Source organism: Rhamphochromis longiceps, linkage group LG2, assembly GCF_057381845.1.
Source record: "Rhamphochromis longiceps isolate RC_006_pf linkage group LG2, R_longiceps_female_GT1.1, whole genome shotgun sequence".
Taxonomy (NCBI): Eukaryota; Metazoa; Chordata; class Actinopteri; order Cichliformes; family Cichlidae; genus Rhamphochromis; species Rhamphochromis longiceps.
The window spans coordinates 23,475,204-23,497,332 of NC_140558.1; the positions used below are offsets into that span (position 1 = coordinate 23,475,204).

General features: G+C 40.6%; 1 protein-coding gene across 1 annotated transcript; it reads left to right on the forward strand.

Annotated features, from left to right (window-relative positions):
- Positions 1-588: 588 nt before the first annotated feature.
- Positions 589-21,415, forward strand: snx25 (sorting nexin 25). Its single transcript, XM_085419216.1, has 22 exons — positions 589-814; positions 1,139-1,810; positions 2,552-2,636; positions 5,581-5,797; positions 6,417-6,589; positions 10,338-10,524; positions 10,956-11,026; positions 12,063-12,253; positions 14,061-14,192; positions 15,150-15,299; positions 15,442-15,567; positions 15,654-15,815; positions 16,090-16,221; positions 17,675-17,815; positions 18,276-18,389; positions 18,669-18,746; positions 20,106-20,189; positions 20,280-20,394; positions 20,504-20,570; positions 20,752-20,933; positions 21,053-21,153; positions 21,245-21,415. Exons 2-22 carry the CDS (start codon positions 1,457-1,459, stop codon positions 21,308-21,310), a joined length of 2,928 nt encoding a protein of 975 aa, XP_085275342.1. The 5' UTR covers positions 589-814; positions 1,139-1,456; the 3' UTR covers positions 21,311-21,415.
- The last annotated feature ends 714 nt before the right edge of the window (positions 21,416-22,129 follow it).

Here is a 22,129-nt window from a genome sequence, read left to right on the forward strand (position 1 = left end):
TGGACTGAACGCCATCGACCAAACAGCAAGGCTTATATGTAATCTGAAGAAGGATACTGACAATAAAAGAAAGCCACCCAGTTTACTTGACTGACAATGAATCCATGAACTGACAACTGTGTATTATCACTGGATCGCTGGATTTTTCAAAGGAGGATGGCTTATTTTATTTTTATAAAGCCTTTTGGAGTTAATAATGGCCTAACTACAAATTTATGCCAATCATTACTAGTGCGTCAATTATGAGAAAATGCAAGCCTGTGATTATCATTATAGAAAGTAGGGATGAGGGCAACAGGAAATCGGAATGCAAAATAAATATGTGTGAAATCTAAATTATCATTGTGTAAATACACAGTATCGCCTTTGTTTAAGCCAGTATCTGTAAAATTAAAAAAATCTACGCAATCATAAGCCAACTATTATCCTGTATCTGGCGGTGTGCTTAATTAGCATAACCAACTTGCCCGATGGGCGGTGCTTTCCCTGCTACAGATAGGTTCAAGCGAAAGCCCCGTCCAATCACACCATCTCCAGAGTTAAAACAGACGCGCCGTCGGTGGTTAATGCCGGCGCTGATTGGCTAACACCCTTTCACGTTTAGAGAGATTGTCAGTCAGCTGGAGCTCAAGTAAAACAACACAGTACTTGTTTTTTTTTTTTATCTTTCAGGGGCTTTTGAACTGGAGACATTTTTTCTCGCTGCGTTTATGGCACCTTTAATACATTACTAAACGGCCCGTGGAACATTCTTTTACGGAGAGAAAAGCGGGAATGTAGCGTTGTTATCGTCCACCCCAATTTTTAACGATAGGTGAGTAAGCTAACGTTAGCTGAAGTTAAATTGCTTAATTAGCACGCGAGCTAGTTAGCCGCCTGTTGCAGTTAGCTTGGCAGCCAAAGAACACAGAAGTTCGAGGTTGCTCGACTCTTCCTTGTATTTTATAAATTTTTTTCTTCCTCGTTTTGAAGCAGGTAGCGGCAACTTATGCTGGCTTTCTAGCGTAGCTTCTTGCTAGCTTAGATTGTAAACGACAGTCGGTGAGCTACCCTTCCACCGAAAGTGTCTCCAAGGTGACGGTGGTTGTTTCTCCATCCATTTACTCCCTGCTCTCTCCCTGTCTCTGCTTTCTGATAGCTCCTGACGCCTTTCCCAGGAGAAGCCCGGTGCCCTCTTTTGTTGTCTGGAGCGCCGTGTTGTGGCTGAGAAAGCTCTCGGGGGTCCGTGATTGTTGCTGCCAGGCGGGCCGACGCTAGGAGCGTGGGGGAACATAGCGGCGTGTGTCTGGTGAGGAGATGTCAGAGCGGGGATGCCTCTTTTTGGAGACAGTTTTGTAGGCGAGGGTATACACGAGTGTACACAGTATACCTCTCGCTGGGACTTGGCGTGCAAACCAGCGGAGCGAGGTTTCAGCATAACTAGCAGTGACACATATATGGATGGTGGGGTCGCAGTATGCCCACCCCCTCGAGTACCACTACATCACCGGCTGGAGGGAGAAGCAATACTGGGGGAGAGGAAGAGGGGCCCATGTCCGCAGCTTCTACCTCCTCAATCGGCTCATCTTTCCGGTTCGTCCCAGCCTTCTGCCTGGGCGTGGTGGCAGCAGTAGTATTTCAGCTGGCATGGGGAGGCCTGTCTCTCACCTCGTTCTTCTTAAAGCTCTTCATCTATGTGTCATTCGCCCTCCTGTGTTTCCTGGCTGGGAGCTTTGCCCTGCTGGTCAGGAAGAGTCCTCTCAAAGTCAGCTGCTTTAACCGGAGCAGGAGGCAGCCTTCTGAATGGCTGGAGTTCTTCAACAAGCTCATGGTAAGAAGACCCCTTAAATTCATTAAGGGACATGCAGCACACCTCCAGGAACGCAAACTGTAGCTCTGTGCGACATCTCATTAGGATCACACTGTGTCTCATCAGAAAACATTGTTTACTGCTGACATGCAGACTTATATCTAAGGGCTTTTTGCACACTCTGCGTTATTGACAAACTAGATCTGTTGAGCATCTGATGTTTTACATTTTGCCTCCTGATTTGGCCTTCTCAACCATTCCACCCCCTTGTTTCCTGCCCCAATTAATTTCCTTCCACCTCAGCATTTGTACCCAATCTGTCTCTCTGATGATGTCTCCCGACTCTTTTATCCTTGCTGTGTTCTATAATAGAAGAGGTACAGTCATTCTTCTGGATTTAGCCTGATTCGCAACACTGAGCACATGCATACACACAACAAATGGTAATTTATTCTTTAAGGAAAGCCTTTGGGTGTTTGCAGCCGGTTGGTGGCATCCCTCAGCCCAGCGGCTGCCTTTCATCTGTGATGTTTGATGTTTTGTGGCGCTTATGACTTATTGATGTCGACAGTTGATGAGTATTGTCACAAACATTAGTCTGAGTGACATGTTGCACGAGCTGTGACCAATTTAGGCTGCTTCATTTGTCATGATTTTAGGCCTTCTGGACACACAGTTCTAAGTCCTAGCTCTCTTCTCTCCTTGTATTTCCTGTTTTTATGTTGTTCCTTAACTGGAATTGCCTGTTTGGCTACTTTTCAGGTTCGTTTTTTGGTGCCAGTTCAGGAGTCAAGCCAGAGCAGGAGGGTGGTGGTGTCGCACAATGTGGACAAAACCCTGAAGGAAGGTAATTAGTCACCTGTTTTATGGCACATTTATGTGAATGCATGAGGAGCTATTGATGTGTGAGGAGATTTTGATATTCTAGCAGATGATGTTAAAAAGAACTTAAAACCCCCAATTGCTTCTTCTGTTTCTGCCATTTTTGTGGCATCCTGTCTTTATAGAGTAAAATGTGTGAGCGAATCAGGATTCTGAAATTGGATCATATGACAGTCAGACGTCTGAGATCACTTGAGAGTCAAGTGTGGTCATTTTTTGAAAGGCTTTAAATTGGCGATTGCAGAAGAGTGAGATTTTCATTGATTATTCATGCTACTTTTTTGAAGGACTTCAGAAGCAAAAAAAACAAAACAAAACAAAAAAAAACTTCAGAAGCAAACATGAATGTGTCTTCCTCAAAATTTCAGTTTCAGTTATTTCAGTGTTTGAATTCCATGTATAAAAAGTTCAAAATTCCATAAAAAGACTTTTCCTTTAGCATTTATGCTCTTTTCAAGCTCTGCATTATTTTTTGTTTTGTTTTGTTTTGTTTGTGGACTCTACCGTAGTAGCTTATCTTACATTGGGCCTCGGTCTAGCCTCTCAGTTCATAACACTGTCTGAAACAAAATGTTTCAGCTCCCTTTCCTGTCCATTAATGCTCCTGATTGGCTGCCACTCTCAAACAAAATACATGAACAGCAGCTGTGGTCTTAACTTTGAGATGACTGTAATAAGGACATCCATTCTCACTGGTGTTATTCAGAGTTGAGAGCTGGGAAAACGTAAAATTTTTAAAATGTAGTACTTTACAGCATCAACACTGCCTTCTCTCCAGTCATTGAATTAGACATATTTTGGTGGCATTACAATACATTGTATAATACTGCACTTCGACAGTGGTGATTCAAAAGGATAGTCATGTTGATTCTTATTGTGGCTGGCTCTGTTTTGAAAAAAAAAAACTTTGCTTTTTTTCATATTGAAAACTTGAAGCTTACACAGCATTAAAATCTGTTTTTCACTCTCAGTAGTATTAGGAGACCTTTCCTGAAATGACTGACTGATGGAAAAAGTTTCAACTTCTGTTTTTGACAAAATTGCTGACTGACGGAGCTCTGCTTCTGTCATTCACCACGACCTGTCACCCATCTCTCCCACACATTAAACCAGTAGAAGGTTAAAGACACGTACACACTGGGAGCCGCAAACAGACACTTGCACACCCATGCACGCTCAGTAGATCAGTGCATGTGCCTGCCAAGTAACAGATGGCTCCAGGATTTACACTGAGGGTGTGTGTTTGCACATCCTTCTGTGTGTTTTTAAAAAATGGTCCTTTGATTGCAGTGTGATACAAGTTTATGACATTATTAGCTTTATAATCAAGACAGGCTGTGTCAGTGAACTGATGCCTTGATATACCTTGATGTGTTTTGTGGGATTCTTTAGAGTTATGCATTTAAAGCAAGCAGAATACTTGCATTCTAGTTAGAACCTTTCCAGAGGAGCTTACTGTGAGTGCTCAGCACAAAATACCTTCTGAACTGTGTCTCATTTATTTTATTCATTTTTTTTAAAAAGATGAAGAAGTAGTATGAGAGCATAATGTTGTTTGAAGTGGAAACTGAGAAATGGAGCAAATCCAATTGTGCAAGATTGGTCTTTATCTGTTATTAGAGTGCTAACCTCGCTAACCATTCATCCCCCCTCTTCATCTGTTTCTAAAGCACTGATCCTGGTCAGTTCCAGTGTCTAAAGGCACACATAGAGGTTGTATGGTCGCTTAACTTGCATGTCTCTGGTTAAAGGGAAAAACCCCAAGAAGGTGACAAAGTATGTGCTTTACAGTCATTCCTTACAAGAGTGAATGCTGGTCATGTCCGTTGTGAGTATTAGGGTGCTTCTCCTCCTGTTCTGCAACATACAGTACATGTTGATAATGTGCTGTATATAATCTACAGAGGGTTCGCTTGGATCACTGCATACACTTCAAAGACAGAGAGATTCTGCATTTAGTTAAAAGATCACAACAGAACAATTGGTTTGGTTCACACATTAAAACTGAATTTCACAGAGAAGGGGAAGTGCCACACTGTACTTCAAAGCATAACTCGATCAGTATGCAGTTATTCAAGTGATAATATTAATTTAATTTTTACGGTTGAATTCATTTTTTACGTATATGTTGTACTGTTTAGAATACTGGACGAGCTGCTCATATTTGGATTGCATCTGATTTTTTTTTTTTTTTTTTTTTTTTTTTCCCCTGTGATTTTGCTCTTTGTGCAGTTTGTAAGTTAAAGATTTGACCAGTAAAATCTGTTTTTCAGCAGCTAGTTAAAGCAGAGCGCTCACTGTTAAGCTATGGTGTTCCCAGGGTTAAAATTAACCTTCCAGTTGCAGCCGTCTGTGTGGAGTCTGGGTGTGTTATTTATATATTTCTGTCAGTTTTTTTTCCAGGTGCTGTAGTAGGTGTCTCCTCCTATATTCTTCCTGTAGTTACATCATTTGAAAGTGAGTGTGAGGGATTGCCAGTGTTTTGTTTGTTTGTTTTTGTGCATCTAAGGGTCAGCTCTGTGATGAGGTGGTGAGCTGTCCAGTTTCCAGTTACAGCTTTCCCCTCACAGAATGAATGCTGGGATAAGCTCTCGGGGGGGAGGGCTGGGGACCGTTTACAGAAAAGCGGGCACAGAAAGTAGATGATGGAAAGCGTGAACCACCCTCCAGCTTTCATAAGCTGCACCTGGGCTTTGGGGAAATGAAACTCGATGCACCCGTTGTGGTCTTCAGTGGCTCATTGAAAACAGAGTTTATACAGGGTTTGTGTTTTGTTTTGTTTTTTTTGTGCATCAAAAGTTTGAAATGTAAAAAAGCCATTTGGTGTTACTGTCAGAAGAGTACTGACTGCAGCTGTTTGTCTATTCTAACAAAAACTGGATTTAGATTTTCTTTTGCTGTCTCCGCAGTGTTTGACTATGCCTACAGAGACTATATCCTATCCTGGTACATTCCTTTGAGTCATGATGAAGGCCAGTTGTACTCCATGCTGTCAGAGGACTGGTGGCAGATGATCGGGCAGTTGAGATCCAGGCTTGCTGAGATCGACCTCGTCAACGTAGTGTGTTATGACAGCATCCGGATTCTACACACACACTTCACCGACCTCAAAGCTGCATCTGCAAGGTGCACTAACACACACTCTTTAATTGTATGAAGTTCTCCCACAATATTCATCACCTGCAAATCAAGGATGGGAAAGCTAGTGAAATAATGTGTTGTTACTGTCAGAGTCACTGAGCCTCTAACAGCTTTCTTTGCACAGGTATGACTCAGTTGTTTATCAGGAAATATGTTCCATCTTTGATTTGTTACTGAAAAAGATTTCTCTTCCCACCAGTGTCCATACCTAGTACCATAATTTTATGTACACAGATGGTGTGAAATTACTGCAATTTGGTCCAGCGTAACCGCATTAAAATCCCCCTTCAGTGTGTGCCAGGTACACTATCACACATGTGTGTGCAGGAAAAAGAACAGACAGAGCGATGATTCACACATCATCTGGTTTTATTATCTTGGCCAGTCAGACGAGACTTATCACAGCAGTGCAATCAAATCATGTCTGGTCTGCCTAATTTCCAATTGCTTGGGAACAATGTAGCAGCAGCAGCATGTCTTTAGAAGCAAAAACAGCGAGCTACAACACAGCTGAAGTATGAATAACAGAGGGAGCGAAGCTTTAGCTCACGTAATATAATCGGACATCTAAGGTGTGTGTGTGTGTGTCTGTGTGTCTCCCCAGACCAGAGGAAGTGGCTCGGCCGTTTCCTCTCCATCCCTGTTTGGTCAGTCCGGAATCGGAGCTGGCCTTCCTCCGCTGTGTAGCCAGAATACTACTGCTATGTCTGCTGCCACAAAAGGATGCCAAGTCGCACACACTACGCTGCTGTCTCACTGAAGTCATCACTAATAAAGGTACATAACTTCCTTGGGGATTAATAAAGAATTCTGATTCTAATTGGTCATTGTCACATACATGCATTATTGTTGTCAAAGAATAATATGTTCTGTTTTAATGTACTGTTTATAAGTCATTGCTTTTTTGTCTTATGGATTGTTATTACAAGTAGCAGTCGTTGAATGTTTATATCTTTATTTTGGCTCTACTCCAAGTCATTAAACACAAGAGTACCGTAATTGTCGGGCTATAAGCCGCTACTTTTTGCACCAGCTTTGAACCCTGCGGCTTTTAGTCAGGTGCGGCTTTTCTATAGATTGTCCATGATTTTTGTGATATCGTAAGACGATTTGTTTTGTTTGTTCCGCTGTTGTACGGCACTACGTTGCCTGGCGGAAGGATCGGGGTTCAAGAGTGGTATGTTGGTCACATGTCCATCCTCCAGGCAACATAGTGCCGTACAAGTAGCGCGAAAAACAAACTTCAAAGTAGCGCTACGCGTTCAGTGGGAGGCGTGGATGACGAGCGGCGATAAACTTGCGAAAAGCAAGTTATGCTCAACTCCACCGGTGGAATCTGACAGCGTGGAAAAGTGTGAAAACATCCACGATCACCAACGGATTTCGAAGGGCTGGACTGCTGCATGATGAAGAGGAGGACACCGCCACGGCCCTTCTGAGGGTGTTCGACTCTGACACTGACAACGAGGATTTCTTTGGTTTTGAAAGTGACAACGAAGGAAAGAAGCTGAGAGTGGATGACGAAGCCATCCTGAGCCTGTTCGTTTCCGACACTGGAGAAGAGGACTTTGGTGGTTTTAGTGCGCAGGAAGAAGAGAAAGATGGTGGTGAATGACTGACTTTTCTTCTTGTTAAAGCCGTGTCACTGCACCTGAGCCTAAAAGGTAGTCCGACTCTATTTTTCTGGTGTGCTATAGGTTACTGTTATGTACTACATTTGTTACTCATTTATGAAGCACAGCACATGTGCAAATATGTACCCATAACTTGTTTTTCAAAATATTAATAAAAGAGGTGTGTCTCCAAACAGCCATCTCTTTCCTGACAATTCGCTTTGTGCATATTCTCTTACATATGATAAGTCAACATTGAAACACCTGCGGCTTTTGGTCAGGTGCGGCTAATGTATGTACAAAACAGGATTTTCCCCTGATTTTAGCTTGTGCGGCTAATATTCAGGTGCGCTTTGTAGTCCGGGAAATACGGTAGTTGAATCAGCTCCACAGTGCAGACATGGTGATGAAATGTGCACCATCCTCTTGGTGGACTCCGTTTGTCAGTGTCACACTCCCATAATTGGGGAATTAAACATACGCTGTGAATGAATTTCATTTAAATAGAATGAAACTTTACTCAACACATTAGGACACAATTCATGATAAGCACAGTTGTAATTAAAAACACAAATGGTGTCTCCTTTCCTCTAGTTGTTTAATAGTTGCACCTGCTCAGTGAAAGAGATGTAACACTGAGGTGTTGTTGACATAGATGCATAACACTCGCAGCTCTTCAGGTGTGTTTGATAAACAAAGAATAAATATACAATTCTGCTGAATAGTTTTACTCTTTAATATACAATACTATGTAGAACTCTTGAGTTCTTTAATTTCTTTTGATTTTGCTAGGAAAATAAGAAACGGGTGCAGCGATTTATTGAATCATAGCCAAGCATACATGTCAATACAATAATATAAGGCAAAAACCGTGTCTGTACAATTCTCACTAGCTTTAAAGTCAATATTTGTATGACCACCTTTATTCTTCAGCACAGTCTGGTATAGTTCATTTCAGGTCTTCTTTGGGTGTTGGCTGTCTTTTGTTTGTTTCTGTGTCGATGAACTCACACTGCCTCAGTAATGTTGAGGTCTGCGCGCTGGGAGGCCAGTGTGTTCCCCTTTTTTTTTTTTTTTTTAAATATCCACACATGCTTTTACTGCATTGGTAAAATGCAGTAATCATCACTCCATTATCACTTACTCCTGCCACTGATTCTTTTTTTTTTTTTTTTTTTTTTTTTTTTTTTTCCTTTTGGACATATCTCCACCTTTTATCCCATTTCTGGTGACGTTTGAACAAACAGTATTTAGATCAGCTGCAGGGTCAGACGGATTTCTCAGGTCCTGTGTCACGTCTTTGTTGGTTTTTGCCTATTACATGACTTTCACTTACTCTCCATCTGCTGTAGATTGCTTTTTATGCCTGTCACTTCTTCTTTTGTCCTCTACTTTGCCAGTTTCCTCATTTTCTTTTACCTTTTTTTTTTTAAAACCATGTAGATGTAAACTTTGACAAGATCACCTTGTTGGTGCATTTTCTGCCTGTCAAAGTGTCCTGCCGTTGGGATTTTTACTAGATTTGAATAAAGAAATTGGAACAAATATTATTGTGACAGGCTTTTAGCAACAAAGCGCCTAAAAATACAATATAAACTGTCTCTTTGCTAAGTTTCCTGGTATGTTTGGAGACAGCATTGCTTCTTTTCTTGAATTAGATGCTTGCTTTTTTTTGAATGAATGACTCATAGGTCAGTGTGGCTCAACAAACAAAAACATTCCTCTGGACAAAGACTGGACTCATATTCCTTCCAGTCTTTGTACCTTGAATAAAGACCAAGGGATGAGGGGAGTAACAATAGTGAAAATAATAATTTTCTTACAAAGGATTCAACTCAGAGAGATTATTAAATAGCCAAAGGAAAAGGCTTTGCTGCTCACTAGTAGCTCCACCATTAATTTCAGTCCAAACTCAGGCAAAGCACTTCACTACAGCTCATCACTCTCAGGCTGGCACACACTGAGTCCGAGCAACTCCACACCAGATCTTTTTATAGTGTTGGATGATGATTGGTGAGCAGAGCATGCTCCACACTGGTGGCTCCTCACAGGCAAATGTGTGGCAGCTGCAGGCAGGGGAGAAGGAAAGCAGAACACACCCACTAACAACACCTGTTAGGGTTGTAACAAAATATAACAAATGACGAGTGGCCCAGTCTTTGGACATTACTGCATGTTATAAATAATTTAATTGTCATCTAATTATTGAGCATTGCAAAATGTACTCTTAGCTGTTGTAACAGCACTGACTCACAAGGGAAGTGTGGCAGTGAAGCAAGGAGAGGAAAAAAGAATGCAGGAAGATACAGAACACTTTTTCTTCTTCTCCTGCATTGCAGCAGAGCGTCACACTGTTACTTCTGCACTTGGCTCTTGTTTCCAGAGTACATGTTGGTTTACATGGTGTGAAATGAAACAAATGTTCAATTTTGCTGGCCCGACACACGAATCAATGGACTTTTGTTATTTATCTGTAATGTTTTGCTGTTCTGGAAAATTTACCTGATGAAAAACCAGAAAACTTCAAAAAAAGTTGGAATTCAACTGAGAAAAACTGGAATCTTACAAACTCTGTGGTCATCCTTTCCTCTTGAGCAGGTGTGTTGTCAGTGTTGTTTTGAATGCAGCTGTTGTTGTGTTCCTACTGTGAGAAGGAACGATGAAACGATAGTATTAAGAAAATGTGTGATATCTTGATGTCTAGCTGCTGCTCTGTTTCTAGACCTGCATTCCTCAATTTCCCACACCTAGGATTTTTTTTAATTTTTTTTATTTTTTTTTTTTATTTTTAAGATCAGTGTCTCATTTTATTATGCGTCACAGAAATCTGTGGTTCTAACTTCATCAAGAGCATTTGTCCGTCCTTTTTACATCAACGTATTTTTATCTTTGTGTGTGTGTGTGTTCTCCAGTCCTGAAGCCGTTGGTAGAGGTACTCAGCGATCCAGATTCCATAAACAGGATGTTGTTGTCTCAGCTGGAAAAGAGGGAGCAGCAGGCTGAGCAGCAGAAGAAAGCCTACACCTACGCTGCCTCCTATGAAGACTTTATCAAACTGATATCAACTTCTACTGATGTCAATTTCCTCAAGCAACTCAGGCATGACAGTGACAACGTGCACACAGACACACACACAGTAGATGCCTACATTACCTCATTTAAGTAGACTATCCTGTACCTACATAGAGTCAAATTAAACAAACCACGTGTGTCCTTATATACATAATGACAAACATGTTAACCAGGCAGTCTTAGCCACCAACATGTTTGCTGCTCAGGGGTTACCATGGGAACAGACAATGTCTCTGCAGCAATATACTTGATCTAAATGCGGGGTAGACATGATACTGCTATATTGTCTCGTTAGTTTGAGAAATGGTGGCTCAGTACTGGCTTCTTTTTGAAATGTTTCTTCTTTTTGTTTGTTTTGATTTATTTTGGCCTCGTCACTTTCCATACTACATTTCCATCTTTCTGTGACGTAATTCATCTAATAATTGTATTTGTCTCCCGTCTTTCCTCCTTTGTAGGTATCAGATCGTGGTAGAGATTATTCATGCCACCACCATCAGCAGCCTGCCTCAGCTCAAGAAGCAGAAAGGTACAGACAACACTACAGTTTCCTGCATTTAAAACCTCAAAAGTATGGCAGCGTTTCAGTTCACGTTCACTGCCCCTAAAAAGCTAGCCAGGTATGCAATATAGGCATTCATTCATAGAAGTAAACAATAAGAGTACAGTCACAATTCTGCTTGTTTTGCAACAATTTGAAGAGAAGTGATGTGAACATTTATCTGTCAGACACTTGCAATATGCCTGAGTTCAGCCTCGTGTCAAAGACTTTTAAGGACCAGGAAGTGACAATGAAAGCGAAGTTTCAGGACAGCTGTGTGAGCGTGGTTATAATGACATTACCAGAGTGACTTTAGTCGTAAATGTATTGCAGCAAAGGCTGATTCCCGTCAGTTTCAAACTTTTACATACAATACTTACCTTCAGACCCAACCACTGAGTCCCATCATTAGTGTTGCAGGTGGTTGGGTCTGAAGGTAAGTATTGTATGTAAAAGTTTGAAACGGATGGACACACAGCACCAGCTGATACAGATTTACAAACAAAACAAGGGAATGAGTGGATTTGAACTGCCCTGCAGTGCAGAGCCTAATTTTTATTCTCATTGATTGAGGGGGGGAAATGGTCCATAAACTGTCTCCATGTGCACTTTTAAACACTATACTATCTATACTGTGTGATCCTGCTGGACTACACAGTATAGACCAGCACTTTTTCAATTTGCTTTTGGGGATTTTGGAGACCCAGTACTGGTTTCTGTTTGCACAGGCTATTTGCTGTTGAAACACACAGTCCCTGTTCAGCAGTGAATGAATTCATGAGTACATTTAAAGGCCAGTCGGCTGTAGAAACTGCAAGTGCATTCACATGCTGTATCTGAAAATCAATGACCAATAAAGTTCACTTGCTGGTGTGCTTAGCTTGAAGCACATTTTCATAGAATCAGGCCATCGGTATGTATCAGCTTTATCCCGATAGTTCAGTGGCTCCACACCAGGTGATTGTGCGCCTTTGTGTTATTATGTGGCCAGAACTTGCTCAGACAGACTTTCCCTCTCCCTTAGAGAAAAAAGGTAAAGAGTCAGCAGCCATGAAGGCCGACCTGCTGAGAGCCAGAGATATGAAAAGATATATCAATCAGCTGACTGTTGCTAAGAAACAATGTGAAAAAAGGATCCGCCTCCTTGGAGGGCCAAACTATGAGAATAGTGAGGAAGGAGGGGCCGATGACAACGACGAGCCTCAAAGCCAGAAGGTAAATAATATGTCATGTAACTCAGCGGTCCCCAACCTTTTTTGCGCCACGGACCGGTTTATTCCCGACAATATTTTCATGGACCGGCCTTTAAGGTGTCGTGGATAAATACTAGAGATGGACCGATCCGATATTACGTATCGGTCCGATACTGACCTAAATTACTGGATCGGATATCGGAGAAAAATAAAAAATGTAATCCGATCCATTAAATATCACGAAAGCACCTCACAAAACTTGCAACACACCGTAACTCGCCTCAGAACGTTAGCACGTCGGAGCAGTATGCATCACGTGATAGAGCGGCTGTGGCATGCGGGACCTGTGGTGGTCTGGATAGCATTTGGAGCTTCGCTAGCAACCCGGCATTTCATCTCCGACAAAGTTATCCCGAGAGAAGTAAAGCAAGTGTGTAAGTCCATCTCTGAATGTTTGTAAAGCATTCCTGCGTTAAGCTTAACAAACGATATATGGAGCGACTGCCTCTTCTTGCTGCTACTTCAATCATGAAACTGCTTAATGATCAGCTGATCGGCTTTTCTGTCGCGAGTCCGTCTCTCTGGTTTGTTTTTGGCCCACTTTGCACCAGAAAGAGGAAACCAGCGGCTGAACAACAGCAGCACGTTTAAGCTTGATAAGCTGTTGTTAGAATGTATTTAATATTACTTTCTACTCGAGGATCTTTTTCTACGTTGCTGATGGCTGGTAACTGTGCAGGGGCGGATCTAGCAAAGTTTAGCCAGGGGGGCCGATAGGGCATTAACAGGGAAAAGGGGGCACAAAGACATACTTTTCTTTCTTATTCTCATTTAAAATGTCGAGCTTTTAATAAATAATTATCTGACACCCAAAGTTTTAATTTGATGTAAAATGAATAGAAGTCAATTACTGTATATAGTGACTATTAAGTCTAATATATATATACCCTAGTAAGCTATAGTACTTTTTCCTTTGGGAAGGTACCATCTGTGCAGTCTGCAATTTTGTTGAAGAAAGATGTTGAATCTATTTAATATTTCTTGAAAAAATAATTGATTTCTGTGCATTTTTTTTCACACTGCATCAAATTAAGGTTGATTACGTCGATTAAGCATCATGAGGTGGAGCGTGAGGGGTGGTTCCCTATTTTTTTTTTTAATTTATTTATTTTTGTTGTTGCTGGGAGTTGGAACCCTATTAGTTAGGTTGCTTAATATTTATTCTAAGTACTCATTCAAATACCAGAATAGGGAGGATGGTGTAGGTTTAAGTTTATTAGATTGATCAGTATTGCTGAACTATGAAATAATTTTTTTGCATACAGGTATAACAGAATAGCTTTAGTGTAGTTGTTGTTTTAAACTTGAGTATGAACTTATACAAAATGCAGCAAGATATTTAAAAAAACAGTTTTGTTGAGTAAAAATCACTATCGGATTCATATCGGTATCGGCAGATATCCAAATTTATGATATCAGTATCGGAAAAAAGTGGTATCGTGGTATCGTGCCATCTCTAATAAATACAACAAAATAAAACTAGTACCGGTACAGAATAAAAGAATTTATTCATAACACATGAGAAGACCAAGGAAAACCGAGTAAACGATAACAAAATAACGCTGAAAACCGATTAAAAACCCTGAAAACTATACATTTCACACCTGAGCCTCAACTCTCGCGGCCCGGTACCAAACGACTCAAGGACCGGTACCGGTCCGAGGCCCGGGGGTTGGGGACCGCTGATGTAACTAATGCGGTCTCTCTTCATTTCCTGTAAGGTGTGAAATTACTTTGGTTCTTTTTAAAAATTCTCTCCCCTTATGCAGATTCTCCAGTTTGATGACATCCTGTGTAATCCAAGTTACAGGGATCATTTCAGAGTTTACATGGAGAGAGTAGATAAGAGAGCTCTGATAAGCTTCTGGGAACTGGTGGAAACACTGAAAACTGCCAACAAGGTAACGGCTGCACTCATTCAAGAGCTCGAGGTGTGACGAGGCGATGGCATTCATACTGAGATGTACACAAAAGTAGAAAATTGGAGTGCTTGATGTAATTTTATTAAACAGTCTTGTATAAAGAAACGTAGCATAAAGCTTTTTGTGAGTCCAGTGCACAAAATCAGACTTGAAAATAACTGCACATAGTGTCAGCAAATGTCTTTTGCTTTAATGTCTTTAAACTTGGAATCTGCTGGTGTGGCTGTAACTGACAGTTAAAAGAAACTTTATTCGTTTTATTAAAAGCTTTGGTGCAGCTTGTTAGTTCATCTACCGTCTGAAGCAAACTATTTTCACTCACCTCCTTTATAGCCAGTGATGTGACCAAATTTAGGATGTCCACTTGCATTCGCACCACAAAGACTTCAGGGTAGAAATAAGAAAAACAGAAACTTGAGATTTTTGCTCACAGAGATTACATTAATTCAGTTTTATTTAAATAGTGTCAAATCACATTTGCCTGTTGAGAAAACCCCAACGATCATATGTCCCCCTATGAGCAAGCAGTTGGCGATAGTAGGAAGGAAAAACTCCCTTTTAACAGGAAGAAATCAGGTAGAATCAGACTCTGGTATGGGCAGCCATCTGCCTTGACCGGTTGAGGGTGAAGGGAGGAAGACGGGACGTTAGTTAGTATTAGTCTCTGGATCACTAACACTAACTAATGATAAATGTAGAGCTCTGTATAAACACAGTGAGTGGGGGGGAAGAAAGGTGAGTGAAGAAGTAAGATAATTTTATTCAGATTATTTGTTATTCAAAACTTTGGTCATGAGCATCAGCCATTGTAACAGTTTGTGAATGTGAAAATATGTATGTATGTATGTATGTATGTATGTATGTATAAAAAAAGGGAAGCAAAAAATGTTCAAAACGGTGAGAAAAGTATGTGAGAAAATAATTTTTGTTTGACAGAATGAGGTGCCCCAAATTGTTGGGGAAATTTACCAGAAGTTCTTTGTGGAGAGCAGAGACATTCCAGTGGAGAAGTTTCTTCTGAAAGAGATCCAGCAGAGTTTGGTGGGGAACAGAGGAACACAAGTCTTTGTTAAACTACAAGAACAGGTATGTGCTGCTCTGCTTAGCCAGCTGCAGCTACCTGTAGCTACAGCAGCTGACGGTGGATTTCTTGAAAATCTCAAAAGAAAGCTGTTGAACTTCGATCATTAAAAGCGTGTGTAACAGTGGAAACTGACACATCCCTTAGGTTGCTGAGACAATGAGAGAGCGTTACTACCCCTCCTTCCTGGTGTCCGACCTCTACGATAGGCTGATCAGACGAGACGACCATCACAGCCAATCGCGGTGTAGCCCAGAGGAAAAGGGAGAAGGGGTGAGGCATTCATACGCAAACGACACACATGCATACAATACTAAATGAATGTGTTTAACACTTGTTTTTCTTTATATCCTCTGAAGTGCCAGGGTCTAGATACAGGAGAGGTGTGTGACGAGGGCAGTAAAGGAATCAATGAGCAGGCGAGCTATGCTGCTACTAAACTACACCAGCTCTATGACAAACTGGAGTACAAGCGACAAGCCCTGGGCTCAATCCAGAACGCACCCAAACCAGACAAGAAGGTAACAAAATATAGGTCAATGTGCTAAATACAGTCTGTTGGATCACTTCAGTATTGAGTATCAGGATGTTGGAATGAAGTGGAACCAATTGCAGGATGTTTGATTGGGTTAAACTCCCATTTATCTGATGTGGTCCCTGCTAGAGTATGTGACAACTTTAAAGTAGAGCTTTGAAAACACCTCTGAATGCAAAGACTTTTATTTATTGTGGTTCAGCATAATGTCATTTTACTGTAACTTGTGTGCTTATCTGCCTCTGGTGTGTGCTTTGCAGATAGTAAGCAAACTAAAAGAAGAAATAGGAGCCATGGAAAAAGAACACAGCGAACTTCAGCAACACATCACAAGGACTGACTGGTGGTGTGAAAACCTGGGGAATTGGAGGGCTACGATAACTACAGCTGAGGTAAAAGGAAACAACAAACCTGAGTGTAGAAACGAATGATGCACTCACCTAAACAGTTTACAGCAGTCTGCAAGCATGCCCTTCATCCTTTATGCTCTTGCACAGAAGAAACAAATGAGCCACACAGCACAGATAATTTAATACTCTGCATACTTTATGCTTAAGTATAGAAGATAGATTGGACAACACATACATTTGTATAGATCAAGCACATTTCTGTTCTTTATCTATACAGGACTAGATTCACTAAACTTCATGCAGCAATCACAGAAATGGCCCAGTGGGAGTGGAAAGTTCTGTGGTTGATCTACTAACAGTGCACATTAAATTCATAGAAGAACAGAAATCATCATTTAGAGTCAGATCGTGTATGTGTGTGAAAATATTACTGTTACTTTGATGTGTGTAGAAGCATATTTTTCTTTCTTTCTTTAGTTTTTCACCAGGCTGCATGTTTTTAATGAAAAGTTAGTGTTAAACATTGTAACATTGGATGTTAATCAAAGACACTGCAGGTTTGCCTGAGTGTCTCGTCCTTCAAAACTCTTACACATAACATGCACTAAGGCCAGCCCTAACACTGTCCTATGTTAATGAATATTGACAGTATCTCTATAATGCTAAACGATTGTTTTTCCAGCCGACATTAAATCTGACCCTAGTCATTCACATTTCATTCATTTTGTTCTTTCGTGTACTTACGTGTGTAAATCCTTTGTAAATTTATACTAAATTATAAAAATATATTGTGACAATGAAGGACCCGACAACAGCAGCGTTGCAGTTCAACACATCCTTTATTGACGGACTTCCCAACATGTGCAGCTTTCTGGCTGCCCTGCTCCTGTAGCACACAACACCGCCCTCTCCTCCGGTCCTGGCAACATCTTTAACAGGGGAGACATGATTAGATGATCAGGGTCAGGTGTGTCAGCCTCCCCTGCAGCTGAGCCACACCCCACCACATATATATTAATGTGCCTGAATAAAGAATATCCAGGTTGTGTCAAAAAGAATCCTCTGATTTCAAAGAGCTTAATTTCAAGGCCACTCACCGATAACGACTTAATTGCGCATTGTTAAAAAGAGTGGATCTGTGAGCAGCATAACGACAGCAGTGGCTGCATTGACTCAAAAGTATGGGACAGATTTGACTGTGGTATGGACTAAAGCTGTGTGGCTGGAGGGGGACACATTGAGCACTTGGGAATATTGTTTTTATATTCTTTTTTTCTTTTTTAAAGTATATTCTTTATTTTAAAAAAGTGTCACCTTTTGATATCAGATTCTTTTTGATACGCCCTGTATGGATACTACATCTGTCCATTTTGGGGTTGTGTGTTTTTTTTTTTTTTTTTTTTTTTTTTTTTTTTTTTTTTTTGGAAATTCCCAAGTAATCTCTCTCCAGAGTAAAGAGGTGGTGGTTTATTGTGTATGTTTGTGTGTATTTCAGGCTGCAGAGGAAGGTGGTGAGACTGTAGCTTGTTACAGTGTGTGTGTTAGCCTGGTGGAAGGAGAAGAAACGGCCAACAGTCGCTGGAGCGTCCAGAGGAAACTCACTGAATTCCAAATGTTGCACCGCAAACTCACAGAGGTAACAAGGCACCAATCCTGCACACATGGATCAACAGCTGCTGCCTTGTTGTTTAAATGCTTAATGTCCCCTGCACAATAAACCAGTAAGGTCATCAGCTCACTGTGTAGCACTGAAATGGAAAGACTCTCAACAAAAAAAAATAATGTGATGATGGATTTACTGCAGCCTATGTGCCACAGAAAGCAGAGACTGCTGTTTGTTAGAAGCATTTCCAGTCCTCTGTGTGACCATCTGTGGTCACTGTACAGTGATAAATTGGTTTAGATGAAATCTAATATCTGTGACATCTGGAGAGCTGCATGCTTTTAGTCAGTCTGCTCTATTGACTAATTTATGGTTGTTAATGCATTTCTGAATCTAACAAGAGTAAACAGAGTAGCTGTTGAAATCAAAAATACACATATTTTTGCCTCCTGTTAGTGTAAAATCACCACCTGTTAATGTGTCTCTCCTTCAGTGTTTTCCATCACTGAAGAAACTCCAGTTACCATCACTCAGTAAACTTCCCTTCAAATCTATTGACCAGAAGTTTTTGGACAAAAGCAAAACACAACTCAACACTTTTCTCCAGGTAAACAAGCAGCTGCTGCATCTATATTTTATATCTCTATCACCTGCTGTGATACAATCACAAATGCTTCACTTTATCTCTACATTGTTAATTATAACACACAAAAACCAGGGTGCTGAATCACAACCTATTTCAGTCTATGAAATGTGTGAGCTCTTTTAATTAAATATTACACTGTAACGAGGTCTGTAACCTTACAAAGTCTGTGCTCACAAAAGCTTATTCTGCTTATGATCACAGCTGTTGATGATAACGTCAGGTGTGTGTGTCGTGTGTTAGCGTCTCCTAACAGATGAGCGGTTGTGCCAGTCAGAGGCTCTCTATGCTTTCCTCAGCCCGTCTCCAGAACATCTGAAGGTAAGCCATTTCTCATATTTCAATTTTAAAAAGAACGGGGAATAATATGCTTATTTCCATAAGTGTTTGCACATTTCTTTTTTTAAAATTTATTGCCTGTACATAACAACAATGGATTTGAAATAAAGTTAACTCAATGGGATTAACTGACATATTAGATCAGCTCTGTAGGAGTTACAGTTTCCCTATTTTTTACAGATTCATCAGTGATTGTACATATAATAATTATTTTCTTAATTCTTCACGTTTAATGACTACCAGAGGTTTGCAGCCCATAGACCTCATGCGATGCTGGATTTTCCTGTCTGAGGCTATAAATTTCAATTTTTATTTTTTCATAAAATAATGAAGAAACAGGCCCCACCCAGACGTGAAATTGTTGTCTTGCAATTGTATATTTTATTTAGCGTCTATTAAATGGAAGTGCAGTGACAAAATGCAGTAATTCATGAATGTTACAGCAGTTTTTGTTATCATTCTTTTTTACCTTAAAGTCCTCACCTTATTCCAAATCCACTGTGTGGGTGTACAGTGTGAAATGACCAAAATTGTATCACATATTTCCTTTCTTTTCAAAGCCACCACTTTGTCCTAGAGCTGGGCGATAGAACGATAACGATATGTATTGCGAAATAACTTTTCCTCGATAGAAAAGTTAAACCTACCCTGTTGAACTTATTATGGGAAATAAATATTTAAATAAAAACAAGCTGCTGATTATTTCACATTTTACTTGTGAGCAATATAGTTATTTGGCTTATATCGTGATAGATATCGTTATCGCCTGAAATGAAAAAAAAAACAAAAAAACATATCGTGATATGAAAAAAATCTTAAATCGCCCAGCTCTACTTTGTCCTGTTTTAATACTTTTAAAAGTTAAATAACCATTTAACTTCATTAAAACTCAATCTATTTTAAACCCCAAACCAGAAGAAGCATTAGTTTCCTGTATTAGTTAATCAGCTAAAGTTCTCTGACATGAGTTGTGTTTGTTACTTTAATCTGAAATTTTGACCCTGTGAATTTAATGAGCGGCAATTACTTACATCAGATATGGGCCATTAAATACAAGGTTATTGCTCTAATTACCAGCAGCTTATTGATGCTCTTTTACGCACATTTATGGCTTTGTGCAGTGTTCGAGCAGCAACACTGGCAGAGCCGCTTCATAAGAGGGTCACTACTCATTTGACACTGGCACCATTAATGAGGAGATGCTGATTACAGGGCCGTGTTTGTGGATTCACAGGGATCCTTTCATGTTTCAGACCTTCCTGATAGGTGTGTTATCTGGATGATTTTGTCCATTGTATGCAGACCATTTTATAGTAATGATATCTTGTATAACGTTTGAAGGTGATGTCTATTCAGAAGAAATCCTCTTTCTCACTGGCCTCCTTCCTAGAGAGGTTACCTGGAGATTTTTTCTCCCATACTGAGGTACACACTCATGCACGACGAGTAAAGCAGCATTCCCATGCTGTCCTGCATCCTCATTTGCATGATGTGCGCTGTACGTTTTCTTCATAGGAGGATGGCGATGACGACAGTGACTTGTCAGACTACGATGAAACAGACGGGCGGAAAGATGCTCTGGCTGAACCCTGCTTCATGCTCATAGGAGAGATCTTTGAACTCAGAGGAAGTGAGCAGGACACTGTTTTGATGTTACACACGCTCGTGTTGGTGAATTCTAACTGCCTCAGAGTCTGTTTATCTGAATACATTCCCTCTCTGTCTGTCTTCCTGCTCAGTGTTTAAGTGGGTGAGGAAGACTTTAATTGCACTAGTCCAGGTGACATTTGGACGAACTATCAACAAGTAAGTACTAACAAGTACTCTTTTAGTCAGTGGTCTGGCAGTATTGTTGATCCAGAATAAAATATCTCATCTGTCGAGTCCAGATCCAGAGGCTTTGTTAACTTATGCAAGGTAGAGAGTGTAACACCTATTGTACATTTTCCTGAGATGAAAGTTTTCAGGCCTCTGTTGTGTATTTCAGACAGATCCGGGACACTGTAAACTGGATCTTCTGTGAACAGATGTTGGTGTGCTACATCAGTGTGTTCAGGGACACCTTCTGGCCTGATGGCAAGCTGGCGCCACATATCAAAGCTCGAACGGACTATGAACGCACTGAGACCAAGGAGCGCGCTCAGCAGAAACTACTTGACAACATCCCAGGTAGCAACACACACACAGGCGTGACTTATTATTTCATTTATTATGATTGCACATGTTTGCAGTGTAAAAGAAATAAAGAATAAAGTGCTTGATTCAGCATGCTTTTCCTCGTCCACCAGATGCACTCACAAATCTAGTTGGCCAGCAGAATGCCCGCTACGGCATCATCAAGATCTTCAGTGCTCTGCAGGAGGCCAATGCCAATAAGCACCTTCTCTATGTAAGCGTGACACACATTTCCAACATCTGCGTTTCATTAAAACAAGATTTCTTAGCCATTTATTTTTTCCCTGTCTCCCTGTGTTTGTTAGGTATTGATGGAAATGTTACTAAAGGAGCTGTGTCCTGAGCTCAGGGCTGAGGTGGACAGTATCTGAACACATGCATGAGAATGAGGATCGGCTGGTTCGTCTTTCAGGCCTTTCTGTAGCTGACCAATCACAAACTGCCAAGCCAAACAGGGAGAGGGCCATTGGGTGAATCCTCAGACAGAAAGCAAGCTGCGTTGGTCAGAGTTGAGATGCACGAAGACTCTGTTCAAAGAAATTTGCTGTGAACCGGTGAAAAGTTGGCCTGACACTCTCCTGACAAAGCTGCTGACAGAAGGGTGCATCTCTAAACCTGCGTTTGGACAGGGAGAAACCACAGGGACTTCTTCCTATCTAGACTGCAGTCTGATGAGACTGATCACAGAAGAACAAAGTGTATTTTTGACTTAAGCAACTCACATCTGTGTTTTTCTTTTAAAAATAATTATAATTCTTTCACTAGCACTGACATTCAGCATCTGTGCCAGAACAGACTGAAATGAAATGTTTCACTCAAATGTAAATGATGGTGGTTTGGTCGACAACTTCTTTGTACATCTTTAATTTTTAGAGTAGATAATCGACTGACTTGACTAAAGACAAAAAAAAGACAGTCAGACTCGCTGTTGCCCTCTAGAGGCGACCGCTGTGAGTCCCAGCCCACATACCTCTGAACATTCCTTCTACACACAACCTGAGCAACACTTGTTCTGTGATTCTTGTAATAAGGCTTATAATTGTGCAATATAATGTAATGTAAAAGTCATTGTGATGATTTTATTTATGATTTATTATTGATAGATTTTATTTTTACCAAAAATTGTTTAGAGAGCATTTATATAAGCAATAAATTGCAAACAAAAAGCGGTTGTGAGTTTTGCATTTCTT

Coding starts and splice junctions, on each gene's coding strand:
- snx25 (XM_085419216.1), top strand. CDS start 1,457: ATGCCCACCCCCTCGAGTACCACTACATCACCGGCTGGAGGGAGAAGC. Junction 16,222..17,674: donor CTACGATAACTACAGCTGAG/GTAAAAGGAAAC, acceptor TGTGTATTTCAG/GCTGCAGAGGAAGGTGGTGA. Junction 18,390..18,668: donor AACTCAACACTTTTCTCCAG/GTAAACAAGCAG, acceptor GTCGTGTGTTAG/CGTCTCCTAACAGATGAGCG.